A 17,032-nucleotide genomic window follows, 5' to 3' on the forward strand; every position below is an offset into this window, starting at 1 on the left:
AAAACCTGTTAGGAGCAGGAACTTCAGTATGTAAGCTTTTAAATTATCACCAAAACTGAGGAAAATAAATTAAACCACAGGTAGCATAATGCTTCACATCTTTTAAGTTAAGCAGTGAAGCTGAAATGACAGTACTACAAACACGTGAAACAATTGTTACTGGATTAATTTGTTAATTAATCCAGCATCCTGCACAAGCTTCAAAGCAATCAGAAATTGGTAGGATCCAATTCCTACAGAAATACTTGTCTTGCAACTAATAGCATATTAATACCTTATTAATGTTTACAGATATATAAAGGGTGAGTGTCAGGAGGATGAAGCCAGGCTCTTCTGGTGACAACCAGGGACAGGACAAGGGGCAATGGGTGCAAACTGGAACACAGGAGGTTCCACTTAAATTTGAGAAGCAACTTGTTGGGGTGAGGGTGGCAGAGCCTGGCCCAGGCTGCCCAGGGGGTTGTGGAGTCTCCTTCTGTGCAGACATTCCAACCCGCCTGGACACCTTCCTGTGTAACCTCATCTGGGTGTTCCTGCTCCATGGGGGGTTGCACTGGGTGAGCTTTCCAGGGCCCTCCCAACCCCTGACATGCTGGGATCCTGTGATGTGACACTGGAGAATCTTTGTCAGGACTCTTACACCGAAGGAAAGGTGACATTTGTCTGACAAAAGCCCTTATTCAGGTAACATGTAACCATGTAAACCTCTTTCACAAGGTACGTACATTAGACGATACTTTCAGATTGTATTTTCTGCAGCTTTAGAAAATAACTGTTCTCAAAATTTAAAACAAAACAAACCCAAACCCACACATACAACAAAAGCCCACTAACACAGTGCATGTTAGCGAGACGCGAAATCCTTCTCATTATTTTAAGAATAGAATAGTACTAAATTCTTACCTAAATTCTCATCAGCTGGTACGAAGAAAAGTATAAACTGCAGTTCTGGTACTGTGACAAAAGCTGTCCTGGACAAATAACATCGCTGTATTCAGTCTTTCGTTGGTACATGCATCGATCAGGTACAGCAGCTAGCCTTTGCCTATGTAATTGTTTCCTCTAGTCTCGCTACTCTTCCTCCACGAGTCCACATGGCTCAACAATTCAAACATTTCATTTATGACAAGAAAGATCATATGAAACTCATCTGGGCATTTTTAATTTTTTTCTACCTTACTTGCCTCTTAGCTTCCCAGCCCCTCGATTTCAAACATCCGTCATTTTATACCAGTTCCCCAGTGGGGAAAAAGCCACAGGCGCCAGACCCCTGGTCGGGCATCTGGACGAGCCGGCTTGGCGCGACAGAGGAACCGCACGTCCAACAGTTCCCTGTTTACGGCAGCAGACCGAGCCGGGCCACATACCCGCGGCCGCGGTTACGTCTGAGTGCTGAGCTAGCACGGCACTGTACTGTGCGGTCTGTACTCTAGTTTGCAGCCTTGCCACATAATCTGTAGCTAACAAACTATCAGTAGATTCCCTGGGAACAAGCGTATTCCAGAAACATCTACAGCTTTTTAAGCTTCCTGCTCATTCATGCACTTTCCGTTTTACAAGTGGAAAATTAGGAAAAGGAAAAATCAACCTGCCTTGCGAGTCCGGTTTCATTTCTGTGGACAACGACAGCAAAGAGGCAGCTAAACCTTCGCGGTTTGGGAAGCAGGCTCGGGACTGCCACAGCTCGGTGTCAAAGCCCACAGCGCGCGTTTGATTAACACAAAGTTATCTTTTATGACCTCCCAGGATGGTTTACAGACATATTCGATTTTGATTCAGTCATCACCTTCAGCTATTTTGAAATCCCAGTCTGACCGAAGGATGGGTGGAGAGAGCACGTGCCTCGCTACACAACTCATGTATGAACCCACCTAGCGACTTCCTGGAGACATCCAGCTGCGTATTTGTCTTCTGCCACAAAAAGATGCAGGAACAAGGTGTTCAAAGGCTACAAAATGAAGAATGAAAATCTACACACCATGCAGATATTTATTAAGTCAACCCAAGTATTAACATGCACACTTACTTCCAGTATATATGATCTGCACTCAAAATGAGTAGCTTCACACATGTAAATAACTTCAAAGCATGTGTGGATAAAATTAAGTGATTAAAGGACTTTTTTATATAATGATTTGTACTTCTGTCCTATTTTTGATTTACACTCAGGGTTACTATTGTTTCACTACAATATACATACGTAATTTCATATTTAATAGCAGACACATTTAATTCCAGACTAACCAGACTAATTCCAGACTAATTTAACCACAACGATTAACAACTAAATCTTAACAACATTTAACATTTGGCTGAGAAAGACATTGTTTCTGGGTATTAAAACAACAAAGCTCACATACCTCTCATATTCCTAAATTGCTGTTTCTTTAAAAGAAGAAAAACTACTAAGTCTTAAGATGACATCATTAGACACGTTTAAATACCCAGGCATCAACAGAGCTTTATCCTACATGTCTGCAGGTGACCTGGAAAGCACCAGCAGAGGAAAACCCCTGTGCTGGAGTGGAAAGTGCTATTAATTCAGCTCTTTCCTCTTGCGTGTTAGTTTTGGGTGCTGAGTCAAGGAAGCTCTACCTGTAGATTAAATGGTTATACAAAAATATTTTAAATGGGAAAACCTGAGGTGCTCTGAAGAGTTTAATATTCAACTCAAATGTCATGGCTAGAGTCATCAATACATTTCACCAACTTTAGAGCAAGAATGGCTTTAAGAGGCTGCAGTATATGGACCAGCACAAAGACAACAGGTTATTTTCATGAATAAGCATCAAAAGTCAGTTCTAAAAATAGGACTGGACACGTTTTTGAATGAACAGTACTGGTGACAAGCACGATTCCCTGCCGTCAGCGCTGGCACGGCGCAGACACGTCCCACGCGGCCGCAAACACTGGACCTGTGTCCCCCGCAGCTTCTGTAGGGGCAAACGCGCAGGTGGTCACCGACACCTGAGCACCTGAGGCTTTGGGTGGGATGCGACCACCACCTTCTCCAGCCTGGGTGCCTCAAATCTACCTCAACCAGACCTTAAATGCCGATGCACATCTTTTATACCTGAGCCTTAAGTGAAAACTCAACTAAAATTACACCATTTACTCACAGTGCATTCATTGTTAACGTAGTTTGCATGTAAGAATGATTCCCACTTAGACTGATCCGTGATATCCCAGTTTGGATAGTCCAGAAAGACAGCATGGGCTATAACCACCTCCTTCTCGTTGCAGAGCGTCAGAGCAAGATTTGATTTCTCTCTGTGAAAACAAGGTAATTTTGCAGAAGTTGAAGAAACTACACAAAGGAAAGTGACTGACTGTTAATCCAGCCTATTAGAATATCACAATAAACCAGTTCAACAGTGCTCCCAGGATCGCGCCTCAATAAAACTTCATTGCCCGTATCCTAACTTGTCATTACTGCTTCAATTCCAAATATTTATTTAGTGTTTTCTGACACAGCTCATGATTTTTCAAACCCTCAATCACTGTTAATTTGATATACAAGACTTAAATGCTCCTTCTTTGCATGTTTCTTGTCTATTTTTTTCCTCAAATAGCTGGTACTTGAGACATTTGCCGTTAAGTGGTAGACAGAGGCTGTCTCCCAAGGTGGAACAGAGGCAGAAAGCAACCCACTCTTTTCATTAAGGGTAAGCTGGAGGAGAAGGAAAAAACTGAGACGGGAAAATACAACAGAACATTCACGGTCACACAGTAATTAATACACCTGCCCGTCTATCAGTCTCCAAGAGGCAAAAGGCTTCTGTTCGCTGCGGAGAGAGCAGACAGGAATGAGATGGGCCCAACTGCTCTTCAAAACTAGCTCATCCGAACTTGTGCACAAAGGAGGCCAGTTTGGGTCAAATCTTGTCCACCCCCGTTCGCACCGAGTCATGCGGGGGTGACACAGAACAGAGAAAAGCAAATTTTCTTTCCCTTTTTGTGAATGGTATAAAAAGTCATTAAGCCACACCATGGAAAGGCCCTTCGCGTTTTCTGCTATTTTAAATGTAACAACTTCTTCAAGTTTCCTGCAGAAAGGTAACGCAATGTTCCCAAAACACCGCTACTTACAAAAGGTAGGCGACATCAACCCTTCCGAGAAGTTCGTCTGTAAAACTGCTGAAGAGGCTGACGATATCCGAAACATCACGCGGTTCTGTTCTTCTGGCACGGATCACTTCTGCACCTCCGCGTGAAGAAGTTATCGTGGTCATCCCAGAGCCTGCGACGAGAGCCAGCGCTGCTGGGGCAGGCCACAGCCCTTGTGGAAACGGATCTCCACAGAGGCTGTGCCTAGTTCCTGCACACACAGGCAGCGTGCAAACCGTGCACATCAAGAAATACAGCACACAATCATCCCTGTTGTGTGTATTCTACTTGGGAAATACATGTTTTTAACAGGCTGCAAATTGCTTTTACATTTATGGGCTATCAGAATGCCATCAGAACCGTGCCCACCACTAACCATTTCAAACTCAATCGCCTTAAGTCTACAGGGCGGGGAGGATCAGCTGCAAACAATCAGCACAAGAATGCCCTGGTCACATTAATCAGCCGTTTCAGGTGAGTTAAGTGTATTTTGTCCACAACAGTGCCTCAAGTTTCTTTTAAACTCAAAGGCAATCCTTAAATTTCCAAAGGAACTGAGAGCTCTGTAGCTTCCCTGCCCGAAGAACAAGGTTTTTATGGTTCCACATTCACAGTTTGCCAGGTCCAAGTGATTTATGGGCATGGCCAGCAACTCCAGAACATGCAGGGCAAGGCACTCAGACCACCTGTGACTCATCAGCTCACAGCTCTTTCAGCTGTGCTGCTACTCATCACGGTCACCTGTTGTGGTATAACAAAGAATAAGGCATATAAAACAATGACCAAACACCTTCCTGCAATTTTTCTTAGATATACTTGTGCAAAATAGAGCATTAACTAACTCAAAAAAGAGTCTACATAACCAACATACCTAGACCAGCAGAACATTTTACAAACCTGCCAAACACAACAGCCATTTCCAACACTGACCCCAAACCCCGATGAGATGCCCAATTGTTATGCCCCGCAGATCCCAACTAAAGTGGAATAACAAAGGAAACTGGGAATTTTATACCTTTTAAATACAGAGAAAGCCATGTGTACAGCTACATCTGTCACACAGAGGCAGGGCATTGCTAGAGGCGACAGCACGCGTTTGCAACGGGACCCCAGGACCAGCCTGGGGCAAAATGTCCTCCGCAGGTTTTAATGCACACAATTCCTACACAACGGTGGTATGTAGAGAGAACTACATACGCTGGGCTACGGTGCACTTATAACTGAGCATAGCAACAACAGCTACATGGAAAATGTCACCCTAGCTTGAGTAAGCAACTTCTCCAACATCTTCACTTACAAGATACCGATATTCCTCCTAACGGAGGGGAAGGCCCTACAGCAGGTGACTCCTCGAACGGGCACAGAAAACGGGCACACAGTTCCCTCACACAGTTCCTTCAGGAACCGCAAACCGCGAGACTGCTAAAAGAGTAGGTTGTTTTTTATTCATGTCAACTCCATATACCAAAGTAAACAGGAATTTTAAAGTGCCATTAACAACCTTACGTCTAGCACTAAAATTACTTCAACTAAGGAAAAGTTTGCCACATTTCCACATTCCGCTGTTTAACTTAATGTACTGAAAAAACATCCCCTCCTTTTCTACTAGCTGCCCTCGAATGCCCTAAGCACTCGTGTGACCGTGACTGACCGAAAGCAGCACCGGCACATTTTAAAATACCTTTTCGCCAAGAAAGCGCTCTGTTCGTGGGAGCAGCACTCCAAGATGAGACGCTTGGCCAAAGCAGCAGATACCGACGGATAACCGTTCCGGCGGTTCCCGCGCGCGGGCTGCGCGGATGGCACGTGGCACCGACACACCTGCGCCCAGCCGACCGGCAGCGGGCGGCCGCTCGCAGCGGGGGAGGAGGCCCCGCACTGAGGGCTCGGCACCGCGGGGCGCTCACCTGGCGGGAGCGGGGCACCCGGGCAGGCGGGCCGGGACAGCACCGTAACGCCCGCACCGCTCACACCTCTCGGGACACGCGTGGGCAGCGCGGACGCTGCGCCACGGTCACCGACACGCGAACCGGCCACTCGGCCGCGCCGCCCCCGGCTCGCAGCCCCCTCGGGCGGAGCCCGCCGAGCCGCTAGGGGGCGCCGTCCTGGGGCACGGGGAGCCCTCTCGGGGTGCGGGACCCCCGTCGCGCCGGGCACTCACCGTCCTCCCGCTGCGGGGGAGCCCCGTTCGGCGGCGCTGCCCGGGACTGACGGACCAGCCAGGGACTGGCCGAGGAACCGCCCGGCCCGGCCCGGCCCGGCCCGCCTCGCTGCCGGCGTCCGAACGCGCCGCCGTTACTCCGGCAACAGCTCGCGCCGGCGCTGCGTGAGGTCAGAGGTGACGGGGCGGCGCCGGCGCGGAGGGCGGCAAGATGGCGTCCACGGCGGCCGGCAAGCAGCGGATCCCCAAAGTGGCCAAGGTGCGGGGCGGGAGGGCGGCGGGCCCGCGGTCTGGCCGGGCCCGGCTCCCCGGAGCAGCGCCGGGCGGCCCGGCGCCGCTGGGCCCGGCTTGCGGTGCGCCCCGCGGCCTGCGGCGCGGCGGCCCAGGGCCGGCACACGGCCGCTGCCCCGGAAGCTTGTCCTCCCCTCCCGGGCCGGGCCGGCGCTGAGGGCCCTGCCCAGCGCGGGGGCTCCGGGCCCTTCCCCGGTCAATACCGGCCCCAGGGGGCCACCGGAGCACAGTGACTGGGGGGTTCCAGTTGTGCGGTAGAAGGGGAAAACGTGAATCAAGCGGCCTTACTTTTCAGGTGAAAAATAAAGCGCCTGCAGAGGTTCAGATCACAGCAGAGCAGCTCTTGAGAGAAGCTAAAGAGAGAGAACTTGAGCTGCTCCCGCCGCCGCCTCAGCAGAAGATCACAGATGTTGAGGAGCTGAATGACTATAAACTCCGGAAAAGGAAGGTAAAGGAACAGAAAACCCACCCTAATCTCGGTGCTCGTGTAAAACACTAAAATTTGACAATGTTTTAACTTAGGATGTAGTCTGTATCACTTGTGGATTTTCCAGACCTGAGTAGCAATTCTTTAAAACCTGACATTCATATAAAAGGCTAATTTTCTGCAAAAATTGTAAGTTAAACGTGTTGTTTAATGTGAAATTTGGTAGTAGACGGCATCCTCCACGTGCCCGCGTTCAGAGCACTGCAAGGGAGTCGCAGCCGTGGTTTCTGCGCAGTTTGTTGCTCCGTGGCGGAGCAGCAGCGAGCGTCACGTGGCGCTGCCGGGCGGCCGCCTCCGCTGCTTCCACAGCACGCCGCTTTACAAGTGATGTGTTCTACGTAGTGCCATAGCTGTGCAGAGTGGAAACTTCTACACTAATCATGCTTATGTTTGATGGTTGTCTAGAAACTTGGCCGTTTTGTGTGCGGGATTTCAGGTATAACTTTCTGTCCTTTCCTTAAAAGAATCACTTTGCCTGTGCAACCTTATCTAGAGTTTTTCCATTCTATAATTGCTGTGCTGGATCAGCACAAACTTATCCCCAACAAGGAGCTTTAACTGTTTTCAGCACAGAGCAGTTTCTTTCGATACAGATCGCATAAACCAGGGCCTTCATTCCCTGAAGTGTACGTGCCTGCGCTGAGACTGGTGGCACCGTCCCCGTGCTCAGCGCCGTGTGTGCCCGTTTCCCTCGTACCGCAGTGGCCGGGGCTCCTCGCGGTGCTGCTGAGCCTCGCTGGGGCGCGCGCGGTGTTTGACGTTAGCTTTTTACAGCCCACAGAAGCAGCAGTGACCAGACGCCACGTTAGCTGCGTTAAACGGCATTTACCCCCATGTTAAACACCAATAGTGTTGGTCCTGACGACAGACAAACAAGACTGAGCGTGCCCTCACCTGGCTCTGAGCAGTGACAGTTGCCTGGTGCGTTAGATGCCAGCATATTCAAGCCAGGGAGTAAGAATAAGGCGTCTTGCTTTAAAGAAAAATTTAGAGCAGTGACATACACAGTTCAAGGTGAACATGCTCATGCTGGCGCACCCAGGTATGTTCAGGGTTGCCTGCAGTGGCTGGATTCCATCCATCCAGCTAACTTTGCTATTGAAACATTAAGCAGGAGATTTTTAACAAGCAAGATCTTAGTGCTGTCGGTTATTATTGCATCAGTATTTCAGGTATCAGGTTGTAGGAGTTTGCGCTTAGCCCTGTTCTGTCTGCTTGTCCACACTTCTAGGTTCTCTGTTACGCAGCTTTTACAGATTGTTGTGTGGAGTATGATTTGTTACTCGGTCAGCATGGGTGCAAGACACTGGGAATTCTTTCCAATAATAATCCATAAGCTATTTATAACAAGACTGGTCTGCACAGAGCCATTTCTTACAGAAATCGTTTTCTCCTCAGACTTTTGAAGATAACATAAGAAAAAACAGGACTGTGATCAGTAACTGGATAAAGTACGCACAATGGGAGGAAAGCCTGAAAGAAATACAGAGGTAATTATGATACAGCTGTAGACGCCTGTTATAAACCTTTTAAAACACATCTTGACAAACACCATCAAAGTCTTGGAGGCACGTTATAAACACAGCTTATTTCTCTTTGCTTTCCAGAGCCCGTTCCATTTACGAGCGTGCTTTAGATGTAGACTACAGAAATGTCACGCTCTGGCTGAAGTATGCAGAAATGGAAATGAAGAACCGCCAGGTTAACCATGCCCGAAACATCTGGGATCGAGCCATTACCACCCTCCCCAGGGTGAACCAGTTCTGGTACGTTTGCGGAGAGCGGAGCGTCGCTTCGGCCCCCAAACACTGCAGGTCACTTTTCTATCTTGGTGTCATGCAGAAGTGCATTGTTTTCTGTTTCTCCAAGTCTTCAGACTTGTCTGAAAATACAGAGGAAGGCTTAAGTTTTGGAAAAGTCTTGTATTTTTCAATTGGTGAGGGTGGTGGGAGAGAAGGATGCTCGTGTGCCTGTATGCTGCCAATCACAACAGTTTGGGAATAGCTGAAGAAATCTCAGTAATGCTATTATTAAGCACTCAAAAAATCTTTGTAATTTGTGCTTGCTAAGCGTTTGTTAAAACTTGCTCTTGTTTTCTAAGGTATAAGTACACGTACATGGAAGAGATGTTGGGGAATATTGCTGGATCACGCCAGGTGTTTGAACGTTGGATGGAGTGGCAACCAGAGGAGCAAGCGTGGCATTCCTACATTAACTTCGAGCTGAGATACAAGGAGGTGGACAGAGCACGTACCATTTATGAGAGATATATCCTTTCTAGTGCACTGCAGGTTTAGGCCTGCATTCTTCGTTTCTTTATTGTTTATTCTATCCACCGCTGTGTCCTGGTGCTCCGTTTTGCTGCGGTGTGCTGGGGGCAAGCAGGAGGTACAGAAGCACATGTCGTGCGTACCTCCAAGTTCAGTTCAGTGAGCACACATCCTGACAACAGCGCGTGTTTAATAGTGCTCATGCTCCCAGCCTGTCTGCAGTCAGCACTTGCTTCAGATTCCTCCGTAAACTTCTCCCTGGGCCCTGCCTGATTCCTACCTCTTCTTAATTTTCTCAAGTTCTCAGTAGGGCACAGAGCCTTTGCATCCTTAGAGCTGTTTTGTGTCTTCTTCCCAGCTGCAGTTTTTTGCCATTGCCATCCTTGGGAGTTGTTCCATGCAGTCCGTGACCCTGTGGTCACTGGGAGGAGTGCTATTCGAAAGGTCCAGTTCAACCACCAGTGTTTCTTTAACGTGGCTCTACTCGTTCTTGTTCATCCCGACGTTAAGAACTGGATCAAGTATGCCCGTTTTGAAGAGAAGCACAGTTATTTTGCTCATGCAAGGAAAGTATACGAGAGGGCAGTGGAGTTCTTCGGAGAAGAGCATATGGATGAGAACCTGTACGTGGCTTTCGCAAAGTTTGAGGAGAACCAGAAAGAAGTAAGACCTGCTTGATAACTCACCAGACTGATACCAACCACCCCACAAGGTTTCTTCTTGAATATAAAACTCACGGCCACTTGACGCTCACTTCAATACACGTGGGTTTTAATACTGTATAAGATAGCTATTTTAGTTTGAGTTAACACAATTTTTTGCTTAGCTTCCATTTGCAGTTTGATGACATCAAGGAAATGTTCTAAGAAAGGCAGGCAAGCAAATCTGCCAAGCCTGAGAATACTGTCATCGGGTCAAACACATATCCTCAGACTTTCAAGTTTTTGAGAGGCCTGCATGACAAAAGAAATGAATTAGCCGTGTTTTTCCTCTAACAGTCTCTTGAAAGTGCCCAGACCATCAAAGAATTGAAAACATCCGTGAACTCAAACCCACAACCTCTTAAAAATATTTTAAGTATCCCAAACCTGTAAATGAATGAGGGGTCTGGTATTTACAGTGTTTTTTCCCAATGTTTACTCTTCAGGGAGGTCTGTGTTAGTCCTGTCTTAAAACAATCATTTACACCGAGATACCCTATTCTATTAAATATTGCCAAAAGCTCATTGAGAAATTGTGGGAGAGGACAGAAACTGCTTTGTGAATATTACTCAAGTGATATTTAATATTTTCAGTTCGAAAGAGTAAGGGTGATCTACAAGTACGCCTTGGATAGAATTCCAAAGCAGGATGCCCAAAATCTCTTCAAGAATTACACAATCTTTGAGAAGAAGTTTGGAGACAGAAGGGGAATCGAAGAGATCATTGTGAGCAAGAGGAGATTCCAGTACGAAGAGGAGGTGAAGGTACGTGTTACGAACGCACTCCGGCTCCTCAGGCAGCCAGCTGCTGCGTCAGGCACAGGAGTGTCGCGGGATGCGGAGGGTGACGAGTTTTACCCTGCCCTTGATACTCAGTCTGAGAACATACCAATAATTCTCACAGTGCAGCTTGCTTGCCTTCACTTGAATGTTTGTAGGTAAAATAAGGACACAAATGCATTTGAGCCCAAAAGCTGTAGCTTAAGCATACCCGACACTAACAGCTTTCATTAACATTCTGGTGATCTGTTTTAAAAGAGGAATTCTGAATAAAAACTGTAAGTAGAGGAACGGGGTCTGTTATTTGTAGTCACTGAAGTTTCCTTCCCATTTCCCCACTCCCTTCTTTCTGAAAGGCAAATCCACACAATTACGATGCATGGTTTGACTACCTGAGGCTGGTAGAAAGCGACACAGATGCTGAGACTGTCCGAGAAGTGTATGAAAGAGCCATCGCCAACGTTCCCCCGATTCAGGAGAAAAGACACTGGAAAAGATACATCTATCTTTGGATTAACTACGCATTATATGAGGAGCTGGAGGCAAAGGCAAGTACTAAAAACTCAGGTTTTTATCTTTCCTTCCCAGGTGTTTTCCTTAAAATAAATAGTTACAGCTATTTTAACAAGAAACCTAAGAACTAAGAATTGTTTTATGAAGCTAGCTACAAGATTTGCTATTAGGTATGGTGGGGATTTTCCTCCCCTTCATTTTTACCCTCCTATGCAGAGAGGAAAAAGTATTTCCGTTTCAGCGCAATTCATGCAGAAACACACTGATACTTCAATAAAAGCAGGAGTAGGTCTTTCTCGCCCCTCCAAATTGCCTGTTCCAGTCTGTTTCCTGAACTTGTGAAATAGTTTAATGTTTAACAAAACTATTTGTGAACGTGTTCTCTGAAGCACTCAGATTCTTGTTGTAGTGGCCTTCTGAGGCTGTGTAAGTATATGTTCTGTTATCTAGCATTTAACATCATAGCTGCTCCCTATTGAATAAGTTTTTAGTGCAGTACACCTATTCAGTGTCTGTTAAAGGGAAAAAGACTTTTGCCAAGATGGGAACCCTCCTGATTTCATTGTCTAACTCCTAGTGTTGAATCTTGTTTTGAAACGATAACTCTTAGTGATTCTCAGAAGTTCCTATCTTTGAGTTGGGTGCACTAAGTAGACACGTACATCTTAAGTATACACAACTCTGATTAACTTAAAAGTCCTCTTCTGCAGGTTTGCGATCATTGCATGATTCAAAAAACAGTGTAATCTTAGTAGTGAATAAATGATTTCATTTTCAAAATATAGTCTGATCTTAGTAGCAAACACAGTATTTAATTTTGCCTGTTCTTACAGGACGCAGAGCGAACCAGGCAAGTGTACCAGGCGTGTGTGGAGCTCATTCCCCACAAGAAGGTACGGCTCCTCCGGCAGCTTCTCTTCAGTCTTGCCTTGAAATTCCCAGCATAAGAGCCTTCAGTTTTGTTTCCCCAGGTTTCGGGTGCATAAGCTACTAGCACGCTCATGAAGATGCCATTCAGGACTTTAGATATCCCTTCTAGTTCCTCATAATGTCCCTTTTCCAAAAATCAATGGTGTTGTTTTAAGTGGAGGTGTGAAATAGCTGTAATTTGTGTCATTAATGGGAAATAGCAGGGCACACGCTGATAGCAGATTTCCTCATATGGGTGCAATACAAACATTTGTGCCGTATTTTCAGGTTACTAAGTACACTCGGTGAAGCTGAACTGGTACATAGTCTGGGGATAGCCCGGTGTACTGAGCAGCAGCCAAGAACTCTTAAGTTCACTTACCTGTTTTGTCCTTAGGGGGCCCTTGTGGAACTGCTCTCAGCCCAGTTACTTGCGGCACCCACAGAGTGCTTGGTGCTCCATTTACATAGGGTTACTGCCTTTTATAGCAACTGCCTCTAGCTGTGTGCGTGGTCCCAGCTGAGGGGGGTGCAGCTGAATCAGCCTTCAGGTGTGTGTTCCCCGTTACTATCAGTCTTCAAGACTGTTCTCCTGGTTTTGTGGGGTTTTTTGCCAGTGAGTTTTAACTAAAATGTCCACATGGGCAATACCCTTAAAACAATTCATCTACATTGCCTTGACTGTCAAGAAATATTAGTTCATGTACTTCTTTTTCTAGTTTGTCATTAGTCATGTCATCGGAGTATCAACTGTGCAGATTAGGATTATCTGTAATTATTAAAGAGTTGATTAGCTATTAATTGATTCAGTGATAGCTGATATTTTGCCAATCAATTGATTGATTAATGAACTGTTTTCTTTATTTGAGAAGACCTCTCCTCTGGCCGTTTCTACTCTCATCCATGGTGGAGTGTGTCGTCCTGTTCTTGAGGTTGTTTCAGGTTATGAACTCTCAGCTTTTCAGCAGGAAAACACGGGGGTCAAATGCAATTAACTGCAACAGCAGTAACATCTCTAAAGATGGTTTTCTAAAGCACATACACAGCGTTATTTACTGAGCTTCCAACCCAAGCATCACGTTGTTCTCTTTCTTTCAGTTTACGTTTGCCAAAATATGGCTGCTGTATGCACAATTTGAGATACGCCAGAAAAATCTTCCACTTGCCAGAAGAGCTTTGGTAAGCTTTTCTTAATTCCATAATTGACTTTTCTAGCTGATAGCAACAAGGGACTGGCATTAAAAGATCTTAAATTGTCCTTTATAAATTGCTGGTTTAATCCACTTAAATAAAGCATCCAAGAAGTCTGCAGGGACCAGTATTTACTGTCATATATGATTTAAAAAGAAGTGGAGCTTGACATGCTGAATTAGCCACGGGCAGAAATGAACGTAGCTTTCTTGTTTCAGCTGACAAAACACATCTGAATGCAAGAGTACCCACGTCAGCTTGTGCTCTTGGAAATTTTTAGCTGCTGCTGATTTGTGTAAATGATGCTTGTCCTAACAATAGCGTTTTAAAAGGCATTTTAAATCAAGGGGAGGTTCTGGCTGTCAGAAATGAAGACTTGCGCACAGGGTCTGGGTCGCAGGCCGTGGGCAGGCGCTGTGGGGCCTGGGGCAGGCTCAGGAGCCCCTGCCCCTGCTAGCGGGAGTGGCAGCGGCACACGGCCCGGGAGCACGTCTGGCAGCAAAACCTGCTGGCGTTACACAGCTTGTTCCCGTCAACGCAGATATTCTAAACAGGCATTAAGAACGTTGAGAGAAAGCTGCTCTCGTACTGGCCCTGACCCCGGTCTGAGAAAACAAACTGCTCAGAAATGAGTTGGAGTTCAAGTACTGTTCAGAAAGTCGGCTGGGTTGCAAGATTTCTAAGTGGTTTTTGGTTGTGGTGTTTTTGTGTGTTTTTTGCTCAACAGGGGACATCCATAGGTAAATGTCCAAAAAACAAACTGTTTAAAGGTTATATTGAATTGGAATTACAACTGCGAGAGTTTGACCGTTGCCGAAAGCTGTACGAAAAGTTCCTGGAGTTTGCACCGGAAAACTGCACGTCCTGGATTAAATTTGCGGAACTAGAGACCATTCTTGGCGATATTGATAGAGCTCGTGCAATATATGAGTTGGCTATTGGCCAGCCCCGGCTCGACATGCCAGAGGTAAGGGGGCGGATGAGCTGGACAGTTGGCACAATTTTAGGGTATTTGTTACACAGTATGGCTAATTAAGACATTAATAATCCACCAGCTCGAACAGAACTGCTTACCGTAGTGGCTTAGCCTGTGTCTCATTAATTTAGCATCTGTTTCTTGGCAGGGTCCGCAGGACTCTGAAACCTGTGATGAAACATGGAGGCAGAAACGTGCTAAGCTAAACGGATTACATACACAAGATTAGATATTGCTTAGTCTTAGTCCCAGCTCATGCAGCCAATACATGCTCAGATCTCTGAAACTTTTTCAGAGAAATTTCACATTTAGCCATGCTCCCCTTTTTTCTTTTATTGTCTCAGTGCAATATGAGCATAATGAGAGATTTCTTTTTGGCAGGTTCTTTGGAAATCTTACATTGACTTTGAAATTGAGCAAGAGGAGTATGAGAAAACCAGAAATCTTTACCGCCGGTTGCTTCAGCGGACGCAGCATGTTAAGGTGTGTTTGGGTGCCCAGAGCTCAGAATTGGCCTTGACTCTGGTCCGTGGTGGTTGGAAACTCTTTTGGGTTTGTGGCTTTTTCAAATCCCCAGTGAAGCTGAGTTTAGAACCCAGTTTGTGCCGTTGGAGGCGGAAAGACGTTTCTGACTTACAGATAGCAACGGGTGTATCCTCGATGTAAGGAGGCTTGCGGAAGGGTTCCAAGCGGCCCTCTTCTGGCCGAGTAACTCTGAAATTGTAGCTGCAAAAACACGGAAAGGAAAACACAGTTGTGATTTTTCCAGTGCAGTTTGGTGCTGTTGTTTGACTGAATTCAGACAGATTTATGCTGATTTGAAACAACCGCAAGAAATTTGTCAATGCGGCTTACTTGATTATTCTCTCTTGCCAAAGTGAGGCGAATCTCACACCTGTGAAACAAACATGACTTTTCTAGGTATCTGCATGTGAAAAAGTACTTCAGACTTGCGTTGACGTTTGTTCCTCGGCTGCTTTGTGTTTTGAAACCATCACTTAGCCGTCAGACTGCAGATGGAGGTCTCAGCGTGGTTTCGCTTTGCTCTCCCCGCAGGTCTGGATCAGCTTTGCCCAGTTTGAGCTGTCTGCAGGGAGGGAGGAGAACTTGTCGAGGTGCCGGCAGATTTACGAAGAGGCCAATAAGGCCATGCGAAACTGCGAGGAGAAGGAGGAGAGAGTCATGCTGCTGGAGTCCTGGAGGAGCTTCGAAGAGGAGTTCGGAACTGAAACCACTAAGGAGAGGATAGAGAAACTTATGCCTGAAAAAATAAAGAAGAGGAGAAAACTGCAGGCTGAAGATGGGGTAAGAGGACAAACCATGCACGTGGTTGCTTTGGCGGCTTTCTGCTGGGGTCTGGTACCCAGGACAAAGCTGGCTGTGGCGGGTGCTGTCACTGCACACCCCTTTTACTGCAGGGATTGAAAAGCGCTGGCCTGAAACACGTGCTGCTGAGCCCCTTGCTCTGCAGCGGGCTGGGGGGCATTGATTCAGAGTGAAATACTCGTACCAAATGCTCGAGCTACCTTTAGTTTAAACCCCTACCATGGACAAGTCACAACAGCTTGAGGTGGTGCTATGCAGTGTTTCCTAACTTTGGGAGACGGCAGCCCGGCTGTTGGTCCCCCGTGCCTGCTGGTGGTGCGCAGAGCGGCTCTGTCCCGCAGCCGTTCAGCCTCTGCTTTCGGCTGCTATGGGAGCTCCAACCAACGCTGCTTTTAATTTACACTCATCAGAAGCTCCTCCAAACGGGTAACGTTAGCATGCAAATTAAACTTGTTTGTGGTATTTTTTCCCTAGTCTGACGCTGGCTGGGAGGAATACTACGATTATATTTTTCCGGAAGATACCGCCAACCAGCCTAACCTCAAACTGCTCGCGATGGCTAAACTCTGGAAGAAACAGCAGCAGGAGAGCGAGGCTGCAGAGCAGGACCCAGACAAAGACGTTGATGAAAGCCAGTCTTAATCCATGGCCTTTCCCCACCCCTTTTCTTGCGTATTGTACAGTATTTTCATTGGTGACAAATAAATGTATTTGAGGACTTTTACTATTACTGACTTGTGACATGTCTTGTTTGGAAAACAGTCTGATTTGCAGCAGTTAAGAGGTCACGGGGCGAGTGCAGGAGTCTGCAGCCATTGCCAGGGGGCTGAGAACGGGAAGGACGGGGCGGCAGCTTTGTTTGTAGCGCAAGACCGTCCTAAGGCTCTTCTAAGGCTCCCAAACGCCCGCAGCACTGCTCAGGGAAATGAACACGTCACAACAGCAGATCTACTGCAATGAGAGATGTCTCTAACCATTCCTGATTGATTTTTCCAGTAATTCTGGAAAATATACTAATCATGAGGATAGTTGAAAACAATGAATCCCACTGACTGCAACCTGTTAAACTTCGCATTCAAGTAGGCTTTTATCCCACAAAACTCTGTGGGAGGGACAGTAATACAACTTAAATACAATTAAACTAGCCCCTGGAAGACGAATCTGTAGAAAGTAGTACCACATAGTAAGTGTTTTAATATTTGAAAGTCTTAGCATCATATTTTGTAGTATATAATCTACTGTGAAATGAAGTAGAAGCGGTATTTGTGTTTTGTAGGGAAAACCCGTTGCGCCTGAGCTTCCTGATGCCCAAGTTCTTGG

The 17,032-nt window shown here is 46.5% G+C and overlaps 2 protein-coding genes across 17 annotated transcripts in view; one reads left to right on the top strand and one right to left on the bottom strand.

Moving 5' to 3' along the window:
• Nucleotides 1-6,407, bottom strand: part of CFAP61 (cilia and flagella associated protein 61) — a 106,039-nt gene extending 99,632 nt beyond the window's left edge. For 10 of the 16 annotated variants that reach the window (XR_010471831.1, XR_010471830.1, XR_010471827.1 and 7 more), the window contains exons 1-5: nt 6,269-6,407; nt 4,090-4,318; nt 3,120-3,270; nt 1,872-1,948; nt 904-971 (exon numbers count right to left, since the gene is read on the bottom strand). Coding sequence is in view for 6 of the 16 variants with exons in the window: in XM_065059458.1 (XP_064915530.1) it covers nt 904-971; nt 1,872-1,948; nt 3,120-3,270; nt 4,090-4,232 (439 nt within the window). In the remaining 10 variants the exon portion in view is untranslated. Of the gene's footprint in view, nt 1-903; nt 972-1,871; nt 1,949-3,119; nt 3,271-4,089; nt 4,319-5,788; nt 6,212-6,268 lie in introns of those variants that run through there. The other 6 variants (XM_065059453.1, XM_065059455.1, XM_065059454.1 and 3 more) reach the window with 6 other exon arrangements.
• On the top strand, nt 6,298-16,442 carry CRNKL1 (crooked neck pre-mRNA splicing factor 1). Its single transcript, XM_065059466.1, has 14 exons — nt 6,298-6,527; nt 6,855-7,007; nt 8,445-8,536; nt 8,654-8,812; nt 9,148-9,314; nt 9,801-9,979; nt 10,612-10,782; nt 11,154-11,345; nt 12,144-12,203; nt 13,318-13,398; nt 14,138-14,377; nt 14,768-14,869; nt 15,443-15,691; nt 16,187-16,442. Exons 1-14 carry the CDS (start codon nt 6,480-6,482, stop codon nt 16,352-16,354), a joined length of 2,061 nt encoding a protein of 686 aa, XP_064915538.1. The 5' UTR covers nt 6,298-6,479; the 3' UTR covers nt 16,355-16,442.
• The last annotated feature ends 590 nt before the right edge of the window (nt 16,443-17,032 follow it).

Source organism: Columba livia, chromosome 3, assembly GCF_036013475.1.
Source record: "Columba livia isolate bColLiv1 breed racing homer chromosome 3, bColLiv1.pat.W.v2, whole genome shotgun sequence".
NCBI lineage: Eukaryota > Metazoa > Chordata > Aves > Columbiformes > Columbidae > Columba > Columba livia.

Coding starts and splice junctions, on each gene's coding strand:
- CRNKL1 (XM_065059466.1), top strand. CDS start 6,480: ATGGCGTCCACGGCGGCCGGCAAGCAGCGGATCCCCAAAGTGGCCAAG. Junction 9,980..10,611: donor TTGAGGAGAACCAGAAAGAA/GTAAGACCTGCT, acceptor TAATATTTTCAG/TTCGAAAGAGTAAGGGTGAT. Junction 14,870..15,442: donor AGCGGACGCAGCATGTTAAG/GTGTGTTTGGGT, acceptor CTCTCCCCGCAG/GTCTGGATCAGCTTTGCCCA.